A 23972-nucleotide genomic window follows, 5' to 3' on the forward strand; every position below is an offset into this window, starting at 1 on the left:
ATTGTTTTCTTTCTAGGAAGGTCTCAAAAATCCAAGACAGTTTGACTTAAAACTAATGGTAGTTAAAGCATTTTAGTAACTGCTAATTACTTAAATAGTGGCATTTAATATTTTTTGTGAAGAGAAGCTTACTCATGTGGGGAGAAAGCTGGCATAATTGATACAGAAGAACATTTTTCCTAATGAGCTTCTCTTATCATCTGTGTGGGAAGGGAAGAGGGAAGTGTATATGTGTGGTCAGGGAATAGCCTTAAAGATTTTGCGGTCCTGAAAATACTGAGGTTTTGTGGTTGTTTGTTTTTATTAATTATGAAGAACATCAGGACTTTGAAGTGCTTAGCATTAGCACTAAGAATCCTCATTTCTTAGTGATACATGCTGATGATTAGAAATCTCCCTTTGAAAAATTGCCAGATAAAACAGCTTTTAAGTCTTCTGCATATACTACTTGGCTATCTTTGGCCACATTTAGGCAATCATTAACATATGTTTATTCTTTTAAGTTTTTCCTTTCATATTTTGTATTCAGTAGATAGCAGTCGCTCTCAGAAACTCTTAATAAAATAAATACATAGTATGCAAGTTGTAATAGGACCTCATGCTTCAGTTTCTGCCTTTATGTTATAGCTAATTAAAGAATCTTTCTATAATTTCACTTTTTTATGTTTTATAAAATACAGTATTTTTAGGTGTACGTGAGAAAGATTATGATTTTAGGAAAACTTGGTTATAGAAAATTTGCACTATCTCATTATGATAAGCCAATTGCTGTTGTGATTCATCTGGGGACTGTGGTTAAACATTTGAATATTCATGATGTGTAATTATAACAGCAAAAACTAGGCCTACCCTAATATTCGCAAGTCAGCGTAGAAATGGTGAAATTATACTATTTGTCTAAATATTTAAAAGTTACAATTAAACTAGCAAATTAAATATATCCTATCCCCCTAATTTGACTAAGATACTTTCATATCAACCTAGAAGACGAGATTTGAATTTAGGATTATCAGAATGCTTGGGAGTTCCAAGCCGAATATGGTAAAATGAGGAAAGAGGGTTCCCCACCCTGCCAGCCTTCTTTTCCCTTTCTTTCTTTTTTTTTTTTTTTAAGATTTTATTTATTTGAGAGAGAGAAAATGGGAGAGAGAGAGAGCATGAGAGGGGGGAGGGTCAGAGGGAGAGGCAGACTCCCTGCTGAGCTGGGAGCCTGATTTGGCCTCAATCCCTGTACACCAGGATCATAACCTGAGCCAAAGGCAGTCGCCCAACCAACTTTCCCTTTTTTAGCTTCATTCTATACCTAGAGGGTGCACCAACAAGTGCTTCCAAGCTCTGTCCACTCTGTAGGCCTAAGACTATACACATAGTCTAAAATAGTTATGCAGAAAATTTGGAGATCTTGGGTACTTGGTACATGGTCTAAAAGTAGGATTGGGGCAAGGGTTTAACATAAACTGACTCTGCACACTTTGCCAGACAAGAGCCCCTCTAAAGCCCTCTGAGTCTAGTATTGCTAAAAAATACATTGCATCTGTATGTTCTCAAGCATTTAGATACTTTGCAAGGCCATAAAACTTTGTTTCATTGCTAGTTAGTCCCCAAAGCTTTTACTTCAGTTTATTAAGACACATAAATCACATTAGCTATTTTTTGTGGTGACTCAGCATTGGTGATTTCTGTAAGAAATGAGGGATATAATATTTATTCATTTTTTTGTTGCTCTAACAACAACTGACTGAAACTTAATTTTTAAAGTCAAAATTTAGGGGCACCTGGGGGCTCAATCTATTGGGCATCTGCCTTTAGCTTGGGTCATGATCCCCGCTGAGCGGGGAGCCTGTTTCTCCCTCTCCCTCTGCCTGCCGCTTTCCCTGCTTATTCTCTCTCTCCCTGTCAAATAAATAAATAAAATCTTTAAAAAAAAAAAAAAGAGGGCGCCTGGGTGGCTCAGTCAGTTAAGCGGCTGCCTTTGGCTCAGGTCATGATCTCAGGGTCCTGGGATCGAGTCCTGCATTGGGCTCCCTGCTCCTTGGGAGCCTGTTTCTCCCTCTGCTTCTCTCTCTCTCTGTGTCTCTCATGAATAAATAAATAAAATCTTTAAAAAAAAAAGAGTCAAAATTTAAAGTGTTTTCAAAGATTAGTTTCTATTTTAAAATCTGTAATTGTTGGGGCACCTTGGTGGCTCAGGTGGTTAAGCGTCCAACTCTTGATTTCAGCCTAAGTTATGATCTCAGGGTCATGAAATCAAGCCTGAGTCAGGCTCCATACTGGGCGTGGAGCCTGCTTAAGATTCTCTCTTTCCCTCTGCCCCTCCCCACCCCACTCACACAGGCGCTTTCTCTAAATAAATAAATAAAATCTGTAATTGCTAGAATTAATGTTATGCTTTAAAACTGTCTGTGGATTTCTTTTCCATTCAATTCCCTATATGTCATTTGTTGGACCTCCTATGTCGCACACTAAGATAAATTATTTAACTTCATTCTTAGATGTGTACGTTTTGTCTTTTTAGTCACAATTAACTAGCTCTTTATAGTCTCTTTATCATTTCACATTGTCATGTCAAAAATAAGAAATAGAAAATAAGGTGGGGCTCCTGGCTGGTTTAGTCAGTAGAACCTAACACTCTTGATCTTGGGGTTGTTAGTTTAAGGCCCACATTGGGTATACAGTTTACTTAAAAATGAATAAATAATTAATAAAATTTTAAAAGAAATTGAAAGTAGGGTGACTCAGTTCCAATTCTGAATAAGTTAGGGAATATAAATACATTGAAAAATACAAATTAAAATATTTAAATAAAATTGTATAGGCATTTTAAGCAAAAACTTAGAATTTAACTTTATCATTTCAGAACTTAACCCTGTTCTTAGGCCCATTAAATTTAAAGTTGCCATAGGAGTTGTAGTTGATATGACTAGATGTAATAGTCCAGCAATTCTCCATTAATAATATACAAGGATTATTTTTTCCAAGTCTTTACAAAAGGAATAATCATAATGTTACAGATTCTATATGTTCATCACAGCTTTTTTAAAATTTAGTTCAATTAATTGACCAATGTTTCTCAATCAATATTTTTTAATAAATCATTTATGTAGATGAATGGTGAATTTTTGTTACCTGTTATTACAGTATATTTGATAATTTTTAAAAGTTTCATGTCTGTTTTGGGCACCTGGGTGGCTCATTCAGTTAAACCAGCATCCGACTCTTGATCTCAGCTCAGGTCTTGATCTCAGGGTTGTGAGTTCAAGCCCTGCATTGGGCTCCATGCTAGCATGGAGCCTACTTAAGGAAAAAAAAAAGTTTCATATCAGTCTTCTACTTATATCATCAGTGTAAATACTGTTACAAGAAGGATTTTTTTAAGTTGCTGTTGCTTTTGTTTTCATAAGTGAGCATGTACTACTGCCCATTTGGTTGATGGATTTTAGGGCATAAATTGGTGGTTATAAAAACTCATTCCTGGGGCGCCTGGGTGGCTCAGTCGGTTAAGCATCTGCTTTCAGCTCAGGTCATGATCCTGGGGTCCTGGGATTGAGCCCCACATCGGGCTCCTTGCTCAGCGGGGAGCCTGCTTCTCCCTCTGCTTGCCACTCCCCCTCCTTGTGCTCTCTCTCTCACAAATAGATAAAATCTGTTAAAAAAAAAAATCCTCACTTCTGCTTAGATTTTCTGCTAAACAAATAATAATGTTTTATGGGAAATATTTCAATTAAAGATTTTTAAGATACACTTCTTTTTAAGGAAAAGTTTAATAAATACATCCATCTTTCTATTTTGTTTTCCTTTTATAGCAGCAGCTGGTGCTTTGAATGTAAATGTGAAGAAAGAGATATCTAGTCCTTCAAGACCTTGCTCTTTTGAAGAGGCCATGAAAGGTACCAAGTCGATTCTTTCCAAAAATTATAAATAGGTGATCCTATTTATTTTGTCTAGCAACTCTTACTTATTTTGTTTTCTCTTATGTACTTGGAACACTTAGCAAGATATCTTCCATATCACAAAATAAATATTTGTTTAACTTTATTGAACGCAGAAACTTGTTTCCCAACTTGATATTTCCCTTTATTCACCATATGAAAAAACTGTTTTAAAGCATATGTTGGAGTAGAGGAGATTTTTTTTTTTTATGTTTTTCATTCCCCAATGTTAGAAATGTTAAAAGTATAAAATACAAAGTTTTTGTAAAATAGAATCTATAAAGCTTCTTGCTGCCAAAATTAGTACTTGACATTGAAATTTTGAAACTGAAGAGACCAAAATTTGAACTATTTTGAAAAAGTTCAACATTTGAAAAGTTTCTTTAGGTTTTTTAGTTATCATTCTTCCTTCTGACATCTTTATTTACTCCCTGCCAATCCCAAGAAACAATGAAGATACTTCAGGATGTTATAATGTAACATAGATTAGATCTTCCTTCCTTCCTTCCTTTTCTCCTTCCTTCCTCTCTCTCTTTCTTTTTCTCTCTTCCTCTCTTTCCTTTTTTTTTTTTCCAGCTTGCAAACTTTACTCTGTGCCCAGCCTATAGTACCTTGGGTGGTGGGGGGGCCAGAATGGAGTAAATTTTTTTCTTAAGAGATTTCTAACACAACTAGATACTCAGTGGTGATGCTTTTTTGCCATTATATATGAAGATGTCAATTATATAATGGCCATTGATTTATTATAATTCTAGCCTTTATTTATATTTTTCTGCCATGAAATTCATGAGTTAAATCAAATTAAATTTTAAAATTAAAAATACTTAATCAAATGCAATGGATTTTTTTATTGTTGTCAGTGGTAAAATTCAGCATTCATATACATAACATAGAATAGTTAGTATAATAGTATAGCTTGTCATTTAATATCTGAACATGAACACTTCTAGAGTAGATTAGTGAGGAATTATGCAATAGTAAGTGAACTGCCAAATTCATCTGATTCAACTACAGGAAAATTTACAAATCTGTATAATGGATAACCATAGCTTACATTTATCGAATGTATATCAAGTGCTAGGCAATATGCCATACTCTTTACTGGCACTATCTCATTTAATCTTCCAAACTCAGTGAGATAGGTAATTTATTATTCTCATTTCACAGATGAAGAAACCAGAGTTCCAGAGAGGTTAAATAATTTGCCCAAGGTCACTTAGCTAGTGTTAAAAAAGGATAGGTTGTGGGATGCCTGGGTGGCTCAGTTGGTTGAGCGGCTGCCTTCGGCTCGAGTCATGATCCCGGGGTCCTGGGATCGAGTCCCACGTCGGGCTCCTTGCTCGGCGGGGAGCCTATTTCTCCCTCTGCCTGCCACTCCCCCTGCTTGTACTCTCACTCTCTCTCTCTTTAGCAAATAAATAAATAAAATCTTTTTTTAAAAAAGGATAGGTTGAGCTCTAGTGAATAAGGTAACACATCTAAGCAAAAGTAATTTAAACCATGTTTATTAAATGAATAAATCCATAATTAATGAATCATTAAAGAAAGTCAGAGATATTTGTGGTCTATTTTTGCCAACTCTGCCATCCATGCTTTTCTCCAAAACTTTTTGATGGTACTTTCATAGAGTATCAGACTGATGGGACACTAATCTAATCCAGTGTGAAATTTCTCATACAAGATAATGAGTTGAAGGTTAAAAAGTTTTAGCTGTCACATTTAAGTTTTAGTAATAAATGATTTAGTCATTTTATCAGAATCTTAAAAGGCTAAAACAAATGGATAAGAAACAAACACACACATGTATTTTTCACAGTTCAAACCTTATCTTGACAGTTTTATCAAGTGAAACCATGGTAAAATTTTTTTTGACAATAGAAAATGAAATTGAATACTCATTGATTTAAATTTTTCACTTGTCAGGGACGCCTGGGTGGCTCAGTTGGTTAAGCAGTTGCTTTTGGCTCGGGTCATGATCCTAGGGTTCAGGGATGGAGTCCCATATCGGGCTCCTTGCTCAGTGGGGAGCCTGCTTCTCTGTCTGCCTACTCTGCCTGCTGCTTCCCCTGCTTGTGCTGCCCTCTCTGTCTCTCTGACAAATAAATAAATAAAATCTTAAAAAAGATTTATTTTTCACTTGTCATTTTTTTTTTAAAGATTTTATTTATTTATTTGACAGAGAGAGAGAGAGCAGGAACACAAGCAGAGGGAGTGGGAGAGAGAGAAGCAGGCTTCCCACAGAGCAGGGAGCCCAATATGAGGCTTGATCCCAGAACCCTGGGATCATGACCTGAGCCAAAGGCAGATGCTTAACAACTGAGCCACCTAGGTGCCCCTTTCACTTGTCATTTTTTTTTTTTTTTTTTTTTTTTTTTTAAAGATTTTATTTATTTATTTGAGAGAGAGAGAGAGAGAGACAGAGAGCATGAGAGGGAGGAGGGTCAGAGGGAGAAGCAGACTCTCTGCCGAGCAGAGAGCCCGATGCGGGACTCAATCCCGGGACTCCAGGATCACGACCTGAGCCGAAGGCAGTCGCTCAACCAACTGAGCCACCCAGGCGCCCTCACTTGTCATTTTAAATGGAGTATCATTATTTGGAGATTCCTGATCAATGAAGAAAAAATAGTAGCTTTCCGAACCAGCAGCTTTCCTTGACATATATGGCTTATTCTTATGATCCCTTGAAATCAGAGCTTTAGTATAATGCCAAGGTGTCATCTGAGAGATTTAATTAAGTATACTTTAATGAGGAAGACTGAGCAACATAAATGACTTTTAAATTTGTGTTCTGGCAGGAATCTTCCAAGTAACATTCTTATAAATAGCCATCAATTACATTAAGATTTAGAACTTGATAACCAGGGGCACCTGGGTGGCTCAGTTGTTAGGTGTCTGCCTTCAGCTTGGGTCATGATCCCAGGGTCCTGGGATCGACCCCGCATCGGGCTCCCTACTCTGCGGGAAGCCTACTTCTCCCTCTCCCACTCCCCCTGCTTGTGTTCCCTCTCTCGCTGTCTCTCTCTCTCTGTCAAATAAAATCTTTAAAAAAAAAAACAAAAAAACTTGATAACCAAATAATGATATTATTGAAAGCTTTTGCTTTAAAGTAAGTTTCTAATTCTTTAGAGAGGGTTTGGAGAGAGTGGGTGGAGAGTAAGGAGGATAACTGCTCAGCTCACTCAGTGAGATATTAAATCTAGAGCCAGAATATCACGATTCATTTTTGGTTTTACTCAACTGTGTATATATTCTTAACACAAAAGTAATACAAGTTAGGGGCACCTGGGTGGCTCAGTTGGTTAAGTGACTGCCTTCGGCTCAGGTCATGATCTCAGGGTCCTGGGATCGAGCCCTGCATCGGGCTCCCTGCTCGGCAGGAAGCCTCCTTCTCCCTTTCCCACTCCCCTTGCTTGTGTTCCCTCTCTCGCTGTCTCTCTCTCTGTCAAATAAATAAATAAAAATCTTAAAAAAAAAAAAAGTAATACAAGTTAAATAATATCAAGTGTATAGTATAAATTACTATTAACAATTTCTTGAGCATATTTCCGGGAAGTTTTCTGTATCTGTGTAGGGACAGGTAGACATGAGGGGACACTCTAGAAAGATGGCTCAAAGACTCTGTGATACAGGTTTAGGACCCAGGGATAAAGTATAGTTGATCCTCGAATAACACGGGTTTCAACTGCGCAGGTCCACTTATATGCAGATTTTTTCAATAAATATAGTGTATTTCCCTATGATTTTGTTAATAGCCGCCTTTCTCTAGCCTATTTTATTGTAAGAAAACAGTATATAATACATATAACATATAAAATACGTGGTAATCAACTCTTTATGTTATTGGTTAGGCTTCTGGTTAACAGTAGGCTATCAGTAGTTAAGTTTTGAGAGAGTCAAAAGTTCTATGTGGATTTTCAACTGTGTGTCATGATGAGTGCCTCAACCCCCACATTGTTCAAGGGTCAACTTGTATTGATGTGCATTCTCTTAGTTTCGGCTTTGTAAGGAGTGGATGAGTATGTAATAGTTGAGAGCATATACTTTTCTCTAACTGGTTTTAGCTATGTGGAAAGGTTTAGGAGCATGAAGGAACCATATCTCAATCTCATTTTACAGGTGAATAAACCAAAGCTTAGAGAAGTTAAGTGATTTGCTCAAGGTGACACAGCTCTTAACTGACAGAGCTTGCAACTTAGATTTCTCCCACACCTCTGGTTTTTTTACTCTATCATTTCTTCCCCTATAAATCTTAATCGATATTTTATTTATTTATTTATTTATTTGAGAGAGCGAGAATGAGAGTGAGAGAGTACATGAGAGGGGGGAGGGTCAGAGGGAGAAGCAGGCTCCTCGCCGAGCAGGGAGCCCGATGTGGGACTTGATCCCGGGACTCCGGGATCATGACCCGAGCCGAAGGCAGTGGCTTAACCAACTGAGCCACCCAGGCGCCCTTAATCGATATTTTAAACAAGCATGTTTGTACTTGACCTAAATGCTGCTTGCTGTTAACAAACTTGTAGTAAAGATTGTTCTAAGTTTCAAAGATTATTTGGCATGGGTGGAAGTGAACACTGTTTAAATGTTGTTTGGCATAAATGGTCAATACCATTTTTCACAAATTCAAATTGATATTTGGATGGTTAAATATGTCTATCTTATTTACCTTGTGGATTTTCTGAATTGGCTTAAAAGTTCTCCCCTAGCCCTTACATAATACACAGACTTCACATGTTTGATATTTTTTTTTCCCCTCCTTCACTAAAATGTAATTTCTGGGCAGTAGGACTTTATCCATCTTAATCATCACTGGAACCTGAAACAGTGCCTGAAACTTTGTAAAGGATCATAAATATATAATGAGAATGTAGGAAGGAAAGGTAGGATGACCTCTCTCAAGCCATTTAATATTGTTTACAGGTCCATTAAAGATATAGTTGTGAGTTCAGGGACATAAGAGTATAGACTTACTTTTCCCTGTCCCTCCCATCTAAATCTACCAAATTACCTTGGAAATAATTGAATAATCATAAAAGCACTTTGAAATACAGAGAGAATAAAGTGGACTAGCTAGGGACCTTAGAACTTGAAGATTGACACCAAGTGAGTTTCCTGGGTTTTCTTTTATCTACCTAAATTGGGCACCAGAGAAGTCTGTGACTCAGAACTGGCAACAGGCACAGAGAGAAAGAATAAGTCAATAAATAAGCATGAATAGCCTGCTCGCAAAGACTAGGAAAGGCAAAGACTAGCAGAGTCTTGGTGGGATGACTTATTCCTAGTGACAGCAGCTGATCCACTAGCAAAATTTGGGGGCTAACTCATCCCCCACCACATGTATAATAGCAACAACAGAACTTGATATGGTCAACCTACCCCATGCCTCACACCTGCCAAGTAGCAGTGGGCCCGATGTACTAACAGTAAAACCAAAGAGGGCCCAAATACAGGCTTCACATAAACCAGAAGCAGCAGGTCCGTCTGTCCTGTGTCACAGGATCAAAATAGGACACTAGCAATGGTCTTTCAAATTGTCATGTGAGATGGGTCTAAAATACTTTTAAATGCCTGCCTTGTTGCATGATCTAAAGTTTTGTCTCAGTCAAAATTGGATTGTGAGTTGCATTAAATCTGGGTGAAAATAGGTCTGAGAACTCAAGAGGAAATGATCCATTTTTCAAACTAGTAAAGTATAGAATATCAAAAGTTAAATGAGCACTTTCCCCTCCCTCAAGATAATCAATTCCCACAGTTGTTGTTTTTCGCCAGTTGGCTGTGAGACAAGTTGAAGTAAGACCAGTAAATTTCAAATATTTTTAAATCAAATTATTACAAAGGTAGCTATCCTGTTAATGGACCATATGCCATTTTTTTAAATAAAGATTTTGTTTATTTGACAGAGAGAGAGACAGCGAGAGAGGGAACACAAGCAGGGGGGTGGGAGAGGGAGAAGCAGGCTTCCCGCGGAGCAGGGAGCCCGATGCAGGGCTCGATCCCAGGACCCTGGGATCATGACCTGAGCCAAAGGCAGACGCTTAACGACTGAGCCACCCAGGGGCCCCTGCAGCTTTGCTATTAATCATGTAGTTCCCGGAGGTTTTTTTATTGATTCTTTCTGATTTTCTGCAAAAATAATCATGTCCTCTGTGAACAAACACAGTTTTATTTCTCTCTTCCCAATCTATTCCTTTTTATTTCCTTTTCTCATCTTATTGCATTAGTTAGGACTTCCAGTATGGTGTTGAAAAGCAGTAGTAGGGGCGCCTGGGTGGCTCAGTTGGTTAAGTGACTGCCTTCGGCTCAGGTCATGATCCCGGAGTCCCTGGATCGAGTCCCACACCGGGCTCCCTGCTCGGCGGGGAATCTGCTTCTCCCTCTGACCCTCCCCCCTGTCATGTGCTCTCTCTCTCTCTCTCTCATTCTCTCTCCCTCAAATAAATAAATAAAATCTTTAAATAATAATAATAATAATAAATAAAAATAAAAGAGAAATGTGCTGGGGCACCTGGGTGGCTCAGGAGGTTAATCGTCTGCCTTTGACTCAGGTCATGATCCCAGGGTCCTGGGATCCAGCCCCGCATCGGGCTCCCTGCTCAGTGAGGAGTCTGCTTCTCCCTGTCCCACTGCCCCTCCCTCCCCCTCCCCCTGCTCATGCTCTCTCTCTCTCTTTCGCATGTGCTTTCTCTCTCTCAAATAAATTAATAAAATCTTTTTTAAAAAATGAAAGAGAAATGTGCTCATGTGTCAACTTAGCATATACAAGTTTTCTAAGACATTAAGTTAGAAAAGCAAAGTCTATCTGGCTCCTTGGTGGCATACTCTAATGAGACACTTGAGTTTTGTTGAGGAGAGAAACGTTCAAACAGTCCTATAGCCCTTAAAATGTTTTGACTTTATGCAGCCAGGCAACCATATGCTAAGGGGAGAGTTGTAATTGAGTAGCTTTAACCTGGATATTTCTAAGCTGTATCCTATAATATATTGTGGTCGTGTTGATTAGTGTAATTCATGGTACCTTGAAAGGGCCCTGAGGGATATAGTTTGATAATTGAACTGCGTAACCTTGTTGTTATTTAACCCAGTCTCAGGCTCCTATCAGAAGTCCTCAAGCCACTGCTACTTCAAAAAAAGGGAGGACACATTTTGATAACTCCAGTTTTATATCTCATGCTGCCAGCATAGCATGAAAAAATAGACATTTAAATCATGACTAAGAGTCAGCATATTGTAGAATGAAATAGTTGATGATGTTAGTGATTTTAAACTTTTCTTTCTTTTTGTGTGTGTGTGTATGTGTATATACAGCAATGAAAACTACTGGTTGTAACTTAGATAAGGTAAATATTCTTCCTAATGCTCTGATCACTCCACTCATATCAAGCAGTATGATTAAGAGTGAAGATGTTACTCCAATGGAAGTAACAGCAGAAAAAAGATCTTCCCCTATTTTTAAGGTGAGTTGCATTGATTAGTGCCCCATATCTTCATCTCAGTCATAAAAATTGCTAGTTTGATTTCTTTTCCCCGTGTTTGTGCTTTTTACTTTTCCTGTTTCTTTCACATGTGTTTCTCTGTAGATGCAGTTAATGAGTTTTGCTTTTCAGAGTGATTTAACATGCTAATAAAATAGCCTGCAAAGTGACTTCCAATATACCTTGATAAGGGAAGAATTAATGTTAGCTAGACCTGTGGGATGTGGGATATTAATGAAAGTACAGGTTTAGTATTTTCAGAATTGGAGACATTTTTATTTCCTTTTTTCCTCCAGTCTTTTTCTATAACTCCCTTCCCCTTTTTTACTTATTCTTTTCCCTCCAAAATGTTACCAGTGATCCACAAGATGGAGGTATTTTTAAGTTTACTATTACTTCATGAACTATAGAATTAATGTGTTCTTCCTGTCCTAAGCACATCAATAACTGATTATTAAAGTTTTTTGTTTGGCTCTCTTTGCTTATAGCATTTATTAAAAAGATATCCTAATGACCGATATCATGGTATCACTGAGAATCCTAGTCTTACCCGTTTCCCGAAAAAATAATGTAGAGTGGGAAATCGGTCCTGCATATATGTATGTTTTTAGAATAATAATTTTTGAAGTACCATATGAGTTAATTTAATGTTTACATAGACATATCATTTGGGGATTTTTATTTTTTAGACTGCAAAGACAGTTGGATCAACTCAACAAACGTTAGAAAATATCTCTAACATGGCAGGAAATGGGTCTTTTTCATCATCATCCTCTTCCCACTTACCTTCTGAAAATGAAAAGCAGCAGCAGATTCAGCCCAAGACATACAACCCAGAGACCCTGACAACCATCCAGACACAGGACATTTCACAGCCCGGTACCTTTCCAGCAGTTTCTGCTTCTAGTCAGCTGCCCAGCAGTGAGGCACTGCTGCAGCAGGCTCCCCAGTTTCAGACCCGAGAAACTCAGTCTCGAGACGTACTACAGTCAGATGGGACAGTGGTTAACTTGTCACACCTGACTGAATCATCCCAGCAACAGCAGCAGTCACCACTACAAGAACAAGCGCAGACTTTACAGCAGCAGATTTCGTCCAATATTTTCCCATCACCGAACAGCGTGAGTCAGCTACAGAACACGATTCAGCATTTGCAAGCCGGGAGTTTTACAGGCAGCACTGCTAGCGGCAGCAGTGGAAATGTTGACTTGGTCCAGCAGGTTTTAGAGGCACAACAGCAGTTATCTTCAGTTTTATTTTCTGCTCCAGATGGTAATGAGAATGTTCAAGAACAGCTTAGTGCAGACATTTTTCAACAAGTCAGTCAAATTCAAAACAGTGTAAGCCCTGGAATGTTTTCCTCAACAGAGCCAGCAGTCCATACTAGACCAGATAATTTAATAGCCGGAAGAGCCGAAAGTGTTCACCCACCGCCTGAGAACACATTATCCGGTCAACAGCAGCAACAGCAACAGCAGCAAGTGATGGAATCATCAGCTGCAATGGTGATGGAGATGCAGCAGAGTATCTGCCAGGCGGCTGCCCAGATCCAGTCCGAGTTATTCCCTTCACCTGCGTCAGCAAACGGGAATCTTCAGCAATCTCCAGTTTATCAGCAGACTTCGCACATGATGAGTGCATTATCTACCAATGAGGACATGCAAATGCAGTGTGAATTGTTTTCTTCTCCACCTGCGGTTTCTGGAAACGAAACTACTACAACCACCACACAACAGGTTGCAACCCCTGGCACGACCATGTTTCAGACATCGAGTTCAGCAGATGGAGAAGAAACTGGAGCACAAGCAAAGCAGATTCAGAACAGTGTCTTTCAGACCATGGTCCAAATGCAACACAGTGGGGACAGTCAAGCTCAAGTTAACCTTTTTTCATCTACGAAAAGTATGATGAGTGTGCAGAGTAATGGTACTCAGCAACAAGGTAACGGCTTATTCCAGCAAGGTAATGAGATGATGTCACTCCAGTCTGGGAACTTTCTGCAGCAGTCTTCTCATTCACAGGCTCCACTTTTTCACCCTCCGAATCCTATCGCTGATGCTCAGAACCTTTCCCAGGATGCTCAAGGTTCTATTTTCCACAGCCCAAGTCCCATTGTCCACAGTCAGACTTCTACGACGTCCTCTGAACAAATGCAGCCTCCAATGTTTCACTCCCAGAGTACCATGGCTGTGCTCCAGGGCTCTTCTGTTCCTCAAGACCAGCAGTCGGCCAACCTGTTTCTGTCCCAGAGTCCAATGAATAATCTTCAGAGTAACACAGTAGCCCAAGAAGAACAGATTTCATTTTTTGCTGCTCAGAACTCAATTTCTCCGCTGCAGTCAACATCTAACACCGAGCAGCAGGCTGCTTTCCAGCAGCAGGCTCCAATATCACACATCCAGACCCCTATGCTCTCCCAGGAACAGGCGCAGCCCTCCCAGCAAGGTATGTTCCAGCCTCAAGTGTCGCTGGGCTCCCTGCCTCCTAATCCAATGCCTCAGAACCAACAAGGAACGATCTTCCAGGCTCCGCGCTCAATAGTCACCCTACAGAGTAACTCCCCGTCCCAGGAGCAGCAGCAGCAGCAGCAGCAGCAGCAGCAGCAGCAGAGCATTTTGTTCAGTAGCCAGAATACCATGGCCACGATGGCCTCCCAGAAGCAGCCACCGCCAAACATGATGTTCAGCCCGGGTCAGAATCCAATGGCTAATCAGGAGCAGCAGAACCAGGCCATCTTTCACCAACAAAATAACATGGCCCCGATGAATCAAGAGCAGCAGCCCATGCAATTTCAGAACCAGCCTACGGTTTCCTCTCTTCAGAATCCAGGCCCTGCCCAGTCTGAGTCGCCACAAACCTCCTTGTTCCATAGCTCTCCTCAGATTCAGTTGGTCCAAGGGTCACCCAGTTCTCAAGAGCAGCAAGTAACACTGTTCCTCTCTCCAGCATCCATGTCTGCTTTGCAGACCAGTATGAACCAACAAGACATGCAGCAGTCTCCTCTTTATTCCCCTCAGAACAACATGCCCGGAATCCAGGGAGCCGCATCTTCACCTCAGGCACAGGCAACTTTATTTCACAACACCACCGGAGGCACAATGAACCAACTACAGAATTCTCCTGGCTCATCTCAACAGACTTCCGGAATGTTCTTGTTTGGCATTCAGAATAGTAAGAAACTCTTTCTAATTTCTTATTTCTTAACTGTTATTGGTTGAAGTGGTCACATTATTACTATTTTTATTAAAAGGAAGCAAAACACAGGGGTCTTTTTTTTTTTTTTTTTTAGATTTTATTTATTTACTTGACAGAGACACAGCGAGAGAGGGAACACAAGCAGGGGGAGCTGCGGGCAGAGGGAGAAGCAGGCTCCCCGAAGAGCAGGGAGCCCGATGTGGGGCTCGATCCCAGGACCCTGGGATCATGACCTGAGCCCAAGGCAGTTGCTTAACGAGCTGAGCCACCCAGGCGCCCCAAAACACAGGGGTCTTAAGAGCACAGATTATACTTGGAACTGAGTTCAAGTCCCAGCTATACCATTTATATACCGTGAGATCGTGGACAAGTTACGTGACCTGCAAAAGCTTCAGTTTCCACCTCTTTAAATGGTGGTAATATGTACTTAATCGAAAAGGATATTGGGAGGACTAAATGCGGTCATGAATATAAATGAATGTGTTTGCCATTTTAATCTATAAACTTGAAAGGAAAATGAAGTAAGAATGACAGAAAATATCTCTGCCAATTAAAGCAAGTAGTTTCCAAGGAAGTAGAAACTCATCTTTAATATTTATATTCCAAGGAAAATGTGTAGGACTTACAATTAACGAAGCAAAGTTGTATCTGTATACCACTTAGAAGAGACCTGGGATGAATTTCAGTACTGTTTGGTGAAAACCTTTTTGGGGGCTCTCAGGTGCCTCCCTTCTAGTTCTCTTTTGAATAAGCACAATAATGAATTTCCCCCAGCAACTAATAAATATCTTCTTATGAATCTTAACAGAAAGTAACTAATCAGGTAGCTTCTCTATTTTAAATGTCTCTGCAGACTGTAGTCAGCTTTTAACTTCTGGACCAGCTACATTGCCAGATCAGTTGATGGCCATAAGTCAGCCAGGCCAACCCCAGAATGAGGGCCAGCCACCTGTGACAACACTTCTTTCTCAGCAAATGCCAGAGAATTCTTCACTAGCATCCTCTATAAATGCCAACCAGAACATTGAAAAGATTGATTTGCTTGTTTCGTTGCAAAACCAAGGGAACAACTTGACTGGCACCTTTTAACTGGATGAGTAAGTATTGCATTTTGGCTTCTTTTTTTATTGAAAAGTATCGATAAATTGTATTATTCTTAACCAGATTTGTGTTTAAGTAATAACATCTTTTAGACCCTACTCTTTTGAAATATGGCTTTCTCACAAGATGATACTTTTTCGATCTGCATAAATTACTCTGAATGGTAACTTGTAGTTGTATTGTTAGTACTAGGCAATCCTTCTGGCTCTAAGTTTCTTTGCCGTGGAACGACAGAACATCCAATGAATGTACTATATATTGGATATAATTATATCTCATCTCTCCCTTCCTCAAGAAATAAATACTGAGTCAGAAAAGTCTGTGGAAGTATAAATATGGTGAAGTATCATTTATAATACTGTAATATACTTTGGGGTCATTCAGGGTAACGGGAAATTTCTGAATGCTTTCACTCCCTAGTGAGTTATATTCAACTTCTCCTTCTTTTTTAGAAATTCCATGAAGAAAATTCTGATTCCAAGATGTCCTGAGATCATGTGATTCCATGAGGATTTTTGAACTGTTACTTTAAAAACAAAACAAAGTATGAAAAACTGTGATTGAGTAAATGGATAGATTTTACTCTTACTGCAAAAGAGCACATCTGTGCTGCCTGTTGCAGTGATTAGCCACCATTGTTAACATCTTCATATTTTATATTCCTAATAACAGTGATGACTGAGAATCCTTTTGAGTTTCCAGCTGACAGAATTAATTGTTGCTATTTTCCTAGGCGCTATTTCTTTAAAAGTACAGTTTAAATCCAAAAGCTGGACTGCTCAGTTATTATTGCTATTAGAAAGTAATTCATAATGTCATGTTTACTTTTGTTCTTTATTCATATTTTCTTTCCTGCATTGTTTTAGTCAAGTAATGGCTTTTGAAAAAGGAAAGTTCAAATAGCAACTAAAACTTAAGGCTGTGATTTTTCAATGTAAAAAGCACAGCTGTTGGCCAAAGTGAAGGAATCTTTTTTTCAGTTTTTATGGAAAAACTGAAGGGGTAACATTCTGACAAGTAAGCTGTATTAAGAGCTCTGCACATGTAAGAGACCTCTTTATTTATCACAAAGGCAGACAACACACAAACTAGGAAGAATTGAAATGCTATTGATTTTATTTTTCGGAGAGTTGTTAATTCTCTGTGTTTCTCTTAAGGGGTTTAGCCATAACTGTGCATAGAAGAATAATTATCTTGCTCTATCAAAAAATGAAGGGGATAATATGTGGTAAATTATGTTCTGATATCCTCCTATGGCAGTTTAAAACTGACACAGCAATTTGAGTCTGCTTTCTTCTTACCCCAGTCGTGGACCGATGTTTCCTTTTTATATTCATTTATATTCTTCTCCCCCTCTCCTTCACTTTATTTTAGACAATTAGTAATATACTACTAGCTTTGTGACCCTGTAGCAACTTAAAGGAAAAGGCCACTTTGGTCTGGGGTAACCCAGCAAGTCCTGCAGCACAGGCAGGGCAGGGGGCTACCCTTTCAGGATGGAGGGGAGCGGATTCCTGAGACACAAGAAACAATGCATTCATTTGTTTCCATGAACGGTGCTGTTCTGAAGTCTTCAAATTTTCCCTCTAATAGGAAACAGTGTACATTTTAATTTAAAAAAAAAAAAAAGGCAAACTAAAATTTCTTGAAACATCACTTCTCCCTGAACTGCAGTGAGTGTAATTCACTTGTCACCTCAGTGCTTTACAGTTTGAAGTGGTCACTTATCTGATGGTTCCCACAAGCCTTAGGCTTTACAGGGTCATATCATTGACTTAAAATGAATTAACTTGTGTTACATCTATAGAGAGCAAAATTACACACTCCAGAATTTGCAGTTGTAGCATTAGTTATACAGTTCTGGGTGTTCTTGCCACCCATGGGATGCCTGCTTCTCACTACAACCTGTTTCTGGACACATGCTTATGTCTTATTTTCCTTTTGGCATGTAGAAAGCTGTTAATACAGTTTAAGGCCAAATTGTGTGTGGCTTCTATATGTAGATAAGATGTTTTGGTATTCATGTCCCTTTCATTTGTTTTTTTTTAAGTGTACAAGAAAATAGCCTGTTAAATGATTGTTGAAGGCTACTTTTCTGTTTGTTTGTTTGTTTTTAATTTTTTTCTATCCTATACATTTAGTTGAACTTTGTAGAATTGTGGTGTTGGTTTTGTTTATATAGCCAGATTTTTTCCCCCTTTTTGTGGTCTTCCTTGGTTCTTTGAACGTGCTCTTCTTCTAATTTGTTTTTTCTCTTTGTTCTTATATATTCGTTCCTCCACCCCCAACCCTTTCTTTCTTTCTCTCTCTGATTGAGAGGCATTGAATTACGTTTTCAGTAGTACAGGCTTCTTGCCGATATGAAGGGAACTTTTCAGAAAGAGACCTACTCTGGGTCATTTACTTTTGAATACAGTTTTCAATCGTTCAAGTTTTGGATGGTTTATATCTAATGTGTGTTTCATTTTTTTGGAAAGCTATATTTTGTATTTAGGAAATGGTATACTATTTTGCTATTTGTACTGAGTGAGTACATTGGCATAAATATAGAAATTTATATATATACATATATATAAACTATTCTTTTTTTGCCACACATTTTTGTGGTAAATTTGTGAGTTTGTCTGATGTTCTACCACAACGTGGCGTCTGATAACAGTGAGGGGGGGGTTTGTTATGTCCTTATTGAGTATTTAAGTATCTTTTGAAACAAATGACCTGTTCATCTGTGGCCATTCCATCGGGCTGTTCCTTGATGTTTTTAGTGGGCTAAAGGCAGCTTACTGTGTGTTTGCTGGATCTTTCACTCAGCAAAATGTTAAGAGTAAGGAGACCCATCTAGGCAGTTGTGTCAAATGGTGTTTCACAAGAATGAGCCATTCAGTCCTTGCTCACTATATATTTAATATTTTATTGTTATTGTTATTATTAATTGGCTTTCTGTATTCTATGCCTTTTATTTATGACACTAAAAAAATATCCCATGTTTGTAATTTTAATAACATTTTCCCCATCTTGTAATATCCAGAGCTACTTTATAAATTCTCTGAACCAAAAGCATTTTCCTCAATATATCATCTCTCCCCACCCCATCAGGAAAAATTACCCAATATATTGTTCAGGTTATAAGAAGGACCAGCCACACAATCCAGTGCTTCAGTTTTAAAATGTAAAACTCTAACTGCAGAGGTATAAAGAGGTGGCTTACCCAGCAGGTATAAAAATAAGAAGTAGAAATAAAATACTGTAAGTTTATTTCTGAGTTTTCTGACTTTTTTCCTAAGAGATTACACAGGAGACTCAGGAAGTCTATTTGTTCACCAAGTTCCAATTAGAATGTTTGTTAATACTGCTCTGTGGACGAAGTGGTGGCAAGAAGACTGGCTTGTGTGCTGACTTCTGTTCTGTCATTTAGCAAGAGGCTTATCATTATAAAATGCTGATTGCCAATGCCAAGTCACCAGGGACCAATTTTCTGTTTTATAGTATCTAAGTTTAGAACAGAACATACACCTGAACTGTATAGTGGCTTGATTGGATGGAGGCAGAAAACCCAATTTTTGTTTTCATAAATTTTGTGGTTATTTATACAAGGGCTGTGCTATGCTACCATATTCTTATTCAATAATGATGATTTTTTTTTAACATTGTTTAATGTTCCTTACACCTAAAGGTCAATGTTAAGTACAGCATTCTGATTATTTGGTTGCAGAAAGCATTTGTCTTCTTATGAAGAGTTAGCTCAGTAGTCAGTGGTTGATACTTGTGCTAATAATACAATTTCCAGATTACTGTTACAACTTATAACTACATATGGGAGAGACTCCATGAGCCAGCGAAGGCCTTGGAAGCAACAATTAAATTTATTTATGGCAGAAGGACCTAAATAAACTATGAACTTTTTTATTCCTTTATATTGTTATATTCAATTGCTCTTGCTTTTAGCAACTCACCTTAATGCTTGGAGCTTATCTGTGTGTGTGTGTGTGTGTGTGTGTGTGTGTGTGTTATTCATTATTGTCATTCCATTATAGATCCACACCAACATGGGAGAAGATAACTAGAAGTCATATTGGCTTCTGAGCTTTATCAGGTTACCTTTGTATTGTGCTGTTACTTAGTCAGTACAAGTCTGTTTTGCCAGCCTCCCTAGAACAGGTTTTCAAAGGGCTTAGTTTAATATAAAAGCAGAATTAATGAAGGATCTCCCTTCCTTCCTTTCTTTTCTTTTTTGGTAATATTGTATATGCTATAGTTGGAAATTTCATTATAGTGCATTTCTTGTCCATCACAACTTCAGTTAATCTGCCTAGGAAAAATAATGTCAAAGGAAATGAGAAAGAAATTATATCTGAGTCCCTCTAGAACTAAGATAATTCCTTTTGACCATTTAAACTGTTTTGGACACTTGTTTTGGAAAAGTGAAATCTGTTTAGACAGATCAGTGATTAAAGATCAGAATTAAATGCGATAATAATCAAAGTCTCAAAATAAACATGACTTATACTCACAAGGAGTAATTTGAGAATTTTTCATTGTTCTCATGAAAATTTCTGTTCTAATACCTGTTCCCTAGTTAATTTTTTTTCTAATTAATTGAAAATTATATGAGGCCTGTTAGCTTTATGCTGCTTCATGACCACAGGCTTCATCCCTGCCCAGTGCAGCCATGTTATATCTGTACACCTTTGGTTATAAGGAGGGACTCAGTGAAGACAGAGACTGTATAGTTCAGCAGCTTTATTAGAAAAATAACTCAGAGTACATGCCTTAGTAAGTTAGGTTAGTAGAATCTCATAACATATTAAAAAGAGGTTTTCTCCTCTGCTTATTTGTGTCAGTAGACCTAAATCATGGACATAATGTTCATAATGCAGTAAATATCAGAGTAACTTAGTGTCACTTGTGAATTGTCCCAGTGCTCTACTTACTTCTTTAATCCCCATTTGTTTTCATGCCATTCTAGCCTCATTCATTAATAAAATTCTATTTTTACTCCACTTTCAGGAAATTTTTTTAAATTAATATTTTATATCAAGATCAAATACTTATGGAAAAGTGCCTTTTTACCATGATAGTGCCCCTTTCTTGTAATTTCATTTTTCACTGTTGCCAAAAACAAATACACAAATGATTTCACTAGGCCCCAACTTTAGTTTTTTCATTTAGCCATTCTTTTCTCCATTTTTCGATCACAGTAGAAAACAACTTCATAAATTTCTCCCTTTGGCCTAAGAGTAACAGAGAAGATACATTGCTAGAATTGTTCCTTTGAGGGATGGTAAGTAATAGATTATAGAATTATACTGTTTCAGCTTTATATAAATGATCTAAATTTGTCTTCATCTTGACCAACTAATGATAGGTCTTATCTGAATGCTAATAAAAATTTTGTTATCTGTGAGACTCCATGTGCACAAATGTTTGTAGTTAAATTTCAGGAAGGAAGTATTTAAAGCATCTTCTCTGATCTTACTTATTAGATGGATGAAAACCACATAGTTCAGGTAAAAGCTGGTAATGTCAACTTTTCTAACTGGACAAGGCCATGTAATTCATTGTAGTGCACCTCTTACCTGTCAGAACCTTCGTAATCTTTACGAAAAATAGTGTCAAAGGAAATAAAGAAGTTATTTTGGAATCCCGCTAGAACGAAGATAATGATTCCTTTCAACAGGATACAGTTGGATTGAGTGTCCCTCTGGTTTTTGTTAATTTTGCCTCTTCTGTAGCTCCTTACTGCAGTGGTGGTGTCTATCGAGAGAGCAGGATAGCAGTAGCTTGGGGATAGAGCTGCTTTCGCCGTGTGAGTATTTCTTTGACTTAGAGGCTCTGAAGTCTGCAAAGCTTTATGCAGTATTCTTAATACCCTCATGATATTATGCACTTTAATCATTCCAAAGAAGTCAAGAATGCTCTGTGGTGATGATTCCTTCTTAATGAATACATTTAACTATTTATGTCCCTTTTTACTTTGGATAGCCAGCTGGGTGTAAGTGTTACGTGAATATTTTCTAAAATGACTGTATAGTAGGACTTAAGACTTTGAAATGTAATTGACTATATGAGGAAATTATTCCACTTCAGCAAATCATTTTAGAAATATTAAATGTTCAGCTTGCTAATCTATATGTTTGAGACTTAATTAAAACCAGCTCTCTTCCAGTATATTTTGTGTCATGTTTATAAGAACCTTGTAGTATATAGTTTTCTACATAAACAGTATAAACCAGTGGTTTTCAAAGCCCACCAGCCAATGTCAGTATCACTTGGGAACTAGTTAGAAATGCAGATTTTGGGCCCTATCATAGACATACTGAATCAGAAACTCCGGCATGGGGCCTAGCAATCTGTGTTTTAACAAGCCGTTCAGGTGATTCTGATGTATGCTCATTTGAAAACCACTGGGGTAAGTGTTATACAGTAAGATCTAGAAATGTTCCCCCCCCGCAGTCATACAAACAGTTATGTATATTGTTCTTTATGTAAATTCAGCTTAACCTGGTTATCCATAATCATTTATTGGCAATGACAATTTATTCTCAGTACTGCCTATAGAAATATAGTATGTTTTATATACATAAACAGTTTAGTTACTGATAATTCAGTTAACTTAGTTTGGCATTTTACTACCATGTACTAAAAAGTTTACATTAAATGACTGATTTAAATATATAGGTGCAATCTTCTATATTTCTTTTAATTGTTAATGATATTTAAGTAGCTAAAACAATTGACGGGTGCTAAAGTCTCCTGTTTATCCATGAAATGGGTACATTATGGGCAGTGATATTACAAGTTTTCTTTTCATTGCCTCTTACTTTACCAGCAGACCACAATTTTGGTCTGGCTAGACCAACCCTCAGAACATCATTCCTTGTATTCATATTTGTATCTGAGATGTTTAACAAGATGGCTGGCCAGGTCCACAAAGCACCTTATTTAATTTCTTTTTTAAATAGATGAAACTTATTTAAAAGTAGCTTGGTTTGTATGAGAACTGATGCAGTTAGCTATTCTTGGAACTTATGCTTCAGACAAGCATTATTTACTAAAATAGATATTGGACAAGCAGTGCATTATATAATCTGGGCACTTCTCCCTTCTCAATTGTATGCCTCATGGTGAATATAAACTAACAAGATAAGTAGATTTATCCATTCACTTTAATCTCCATGTGTAATTCAGTACCTCATAATTGCTGTAATCTTCCTTCCACTGTTTACAAATCACCCAATTAATTAACTCATGGAAGAAAAATGCACATTCAAAATAAAAATAATTGTATACTCACTTTATAAAAATCACCACTGCTGTCTTTGCTTAATACTAGCAGTGGAAATGTAAGTGGCTTACTCTACAAACCTTGGTGCTGGCAATACATAGGCAAACCGTGGGGAGATGCTCTAGATACATTCCTCCTTTCTTGTTCCCTTTCCCCTCTTCCCCACTTTATTGCATAATATATTCCTGTATCCAAAGCATTCTACCACAATTCTATTTGACTCCAACTTGTAATATCTCTTTTCAAAGACCCGTGTTTAACCATATCATCCTTGCTCTCTTTTTTCCCCAGAAGGAATTTGGTTTGAAATAGTTTATAGGGGTTGCTTCTTATTTTAGTTGATGAACCTCAGGACAACACACACACATACACACACACCATCTCAGATGTTTGAGAGTGGCTTTGGAATCAGACTAATGCGTCCAATAAAGAACTGTCCTGCACTGAAGTGTTTATGACTTTAGTAACTACAAACTGATTCCAGTGACACTGAGCTAATTTCTTTTGAGCTAATGAATGTATCTGCTCACCTTGTTCCCTTCTAATTGATAAGCTCCAAGTAGTGGCTACTTTTTTGGGTCAACTTTTACTGAGTTTTATTCACTTCTTTTACCTAGTCTTTTAATTAACATACTGCAAATATTTCATTAACAAGTGCTTTAGTTACCATTCTGCCATTTAAATTTTTTAATTTTATTTTATTTTGCTTGAGCACACTGGTCAACCACTGAACTGCCTTCTTCCATTGTCCTGCAATGATATAAGGATTACATTTTTGTGTATATGGCTTTCATAGTTGGGATTTCAGAGCACTGACACCAGATATTTTCAGTTTGTTCTGTGGGGGAATTTCATTTGCATCTATGTTTTTAGCTATCTGTGATAACTTGTTAAATATTAAAAAGATATTTTGCTTCTATTGGAACATTTGTATACTCGCAACTATATTTCTGTAAACAGCTGCAGTCAAAAATAAAACATTGAAAGTTTTCA

General features: G+C 37.9%; 1 protein-coding gene across 4 annotated transcripts in view; it reads left to right on the top strand.

The window, feature by feature from the left end:
- NFAT5 (nuclear factor of activated T cells 5) overlaps positions 1 to 23972 on the top strand; it is a 121909-nt gene extending 97937 nt beyond the window's left edge. For 3 of the 4 annotated variants that reach the window (XM_021705723.2, XM_021705724.2, XM_021705725.2), the window contains 5 exons: positions 3804 to 3887; positions 11232 to 11380; positions 12088 to 14569; positions 15447 to 15690; positions 16147 to 23972. In XM_021705723.2, coding sequence (XP_021561398.1) covers positions 3804 to 3887; positions 11232 to 11380; positions 12088 to 14569; positions 15447 to 15682 — 2951 coding nt within the window. In that variant the 3' untranslated portion in view covers positions 15683 to 15690; positions 16147 to 23972. The remainder of the gene's footprint in view (positions 1 to 3803; positions 3888 to 11231; positions 11381 to 12087; positions 14570 to 15446; positions 15691 to 16146) is intronic. The other variant, XM_044922279.1, reaches the window with a different exon arrangement.

The sequence above is a fragment of the Neomonachus schauinslandi genome, chromosome 16, assembly GCF_002201575.2.
Source record: "Neomonachus schauinslandi chromosome 16, ASM220157v2, whole genome shotgun sequence".
NCBI classification, from domain to species: Eukaryota; Metazoa; Chordata; class Mammalia; order Carnivora; family Phocidae; genus Neomonachus; species Neomonachus schauinslandi.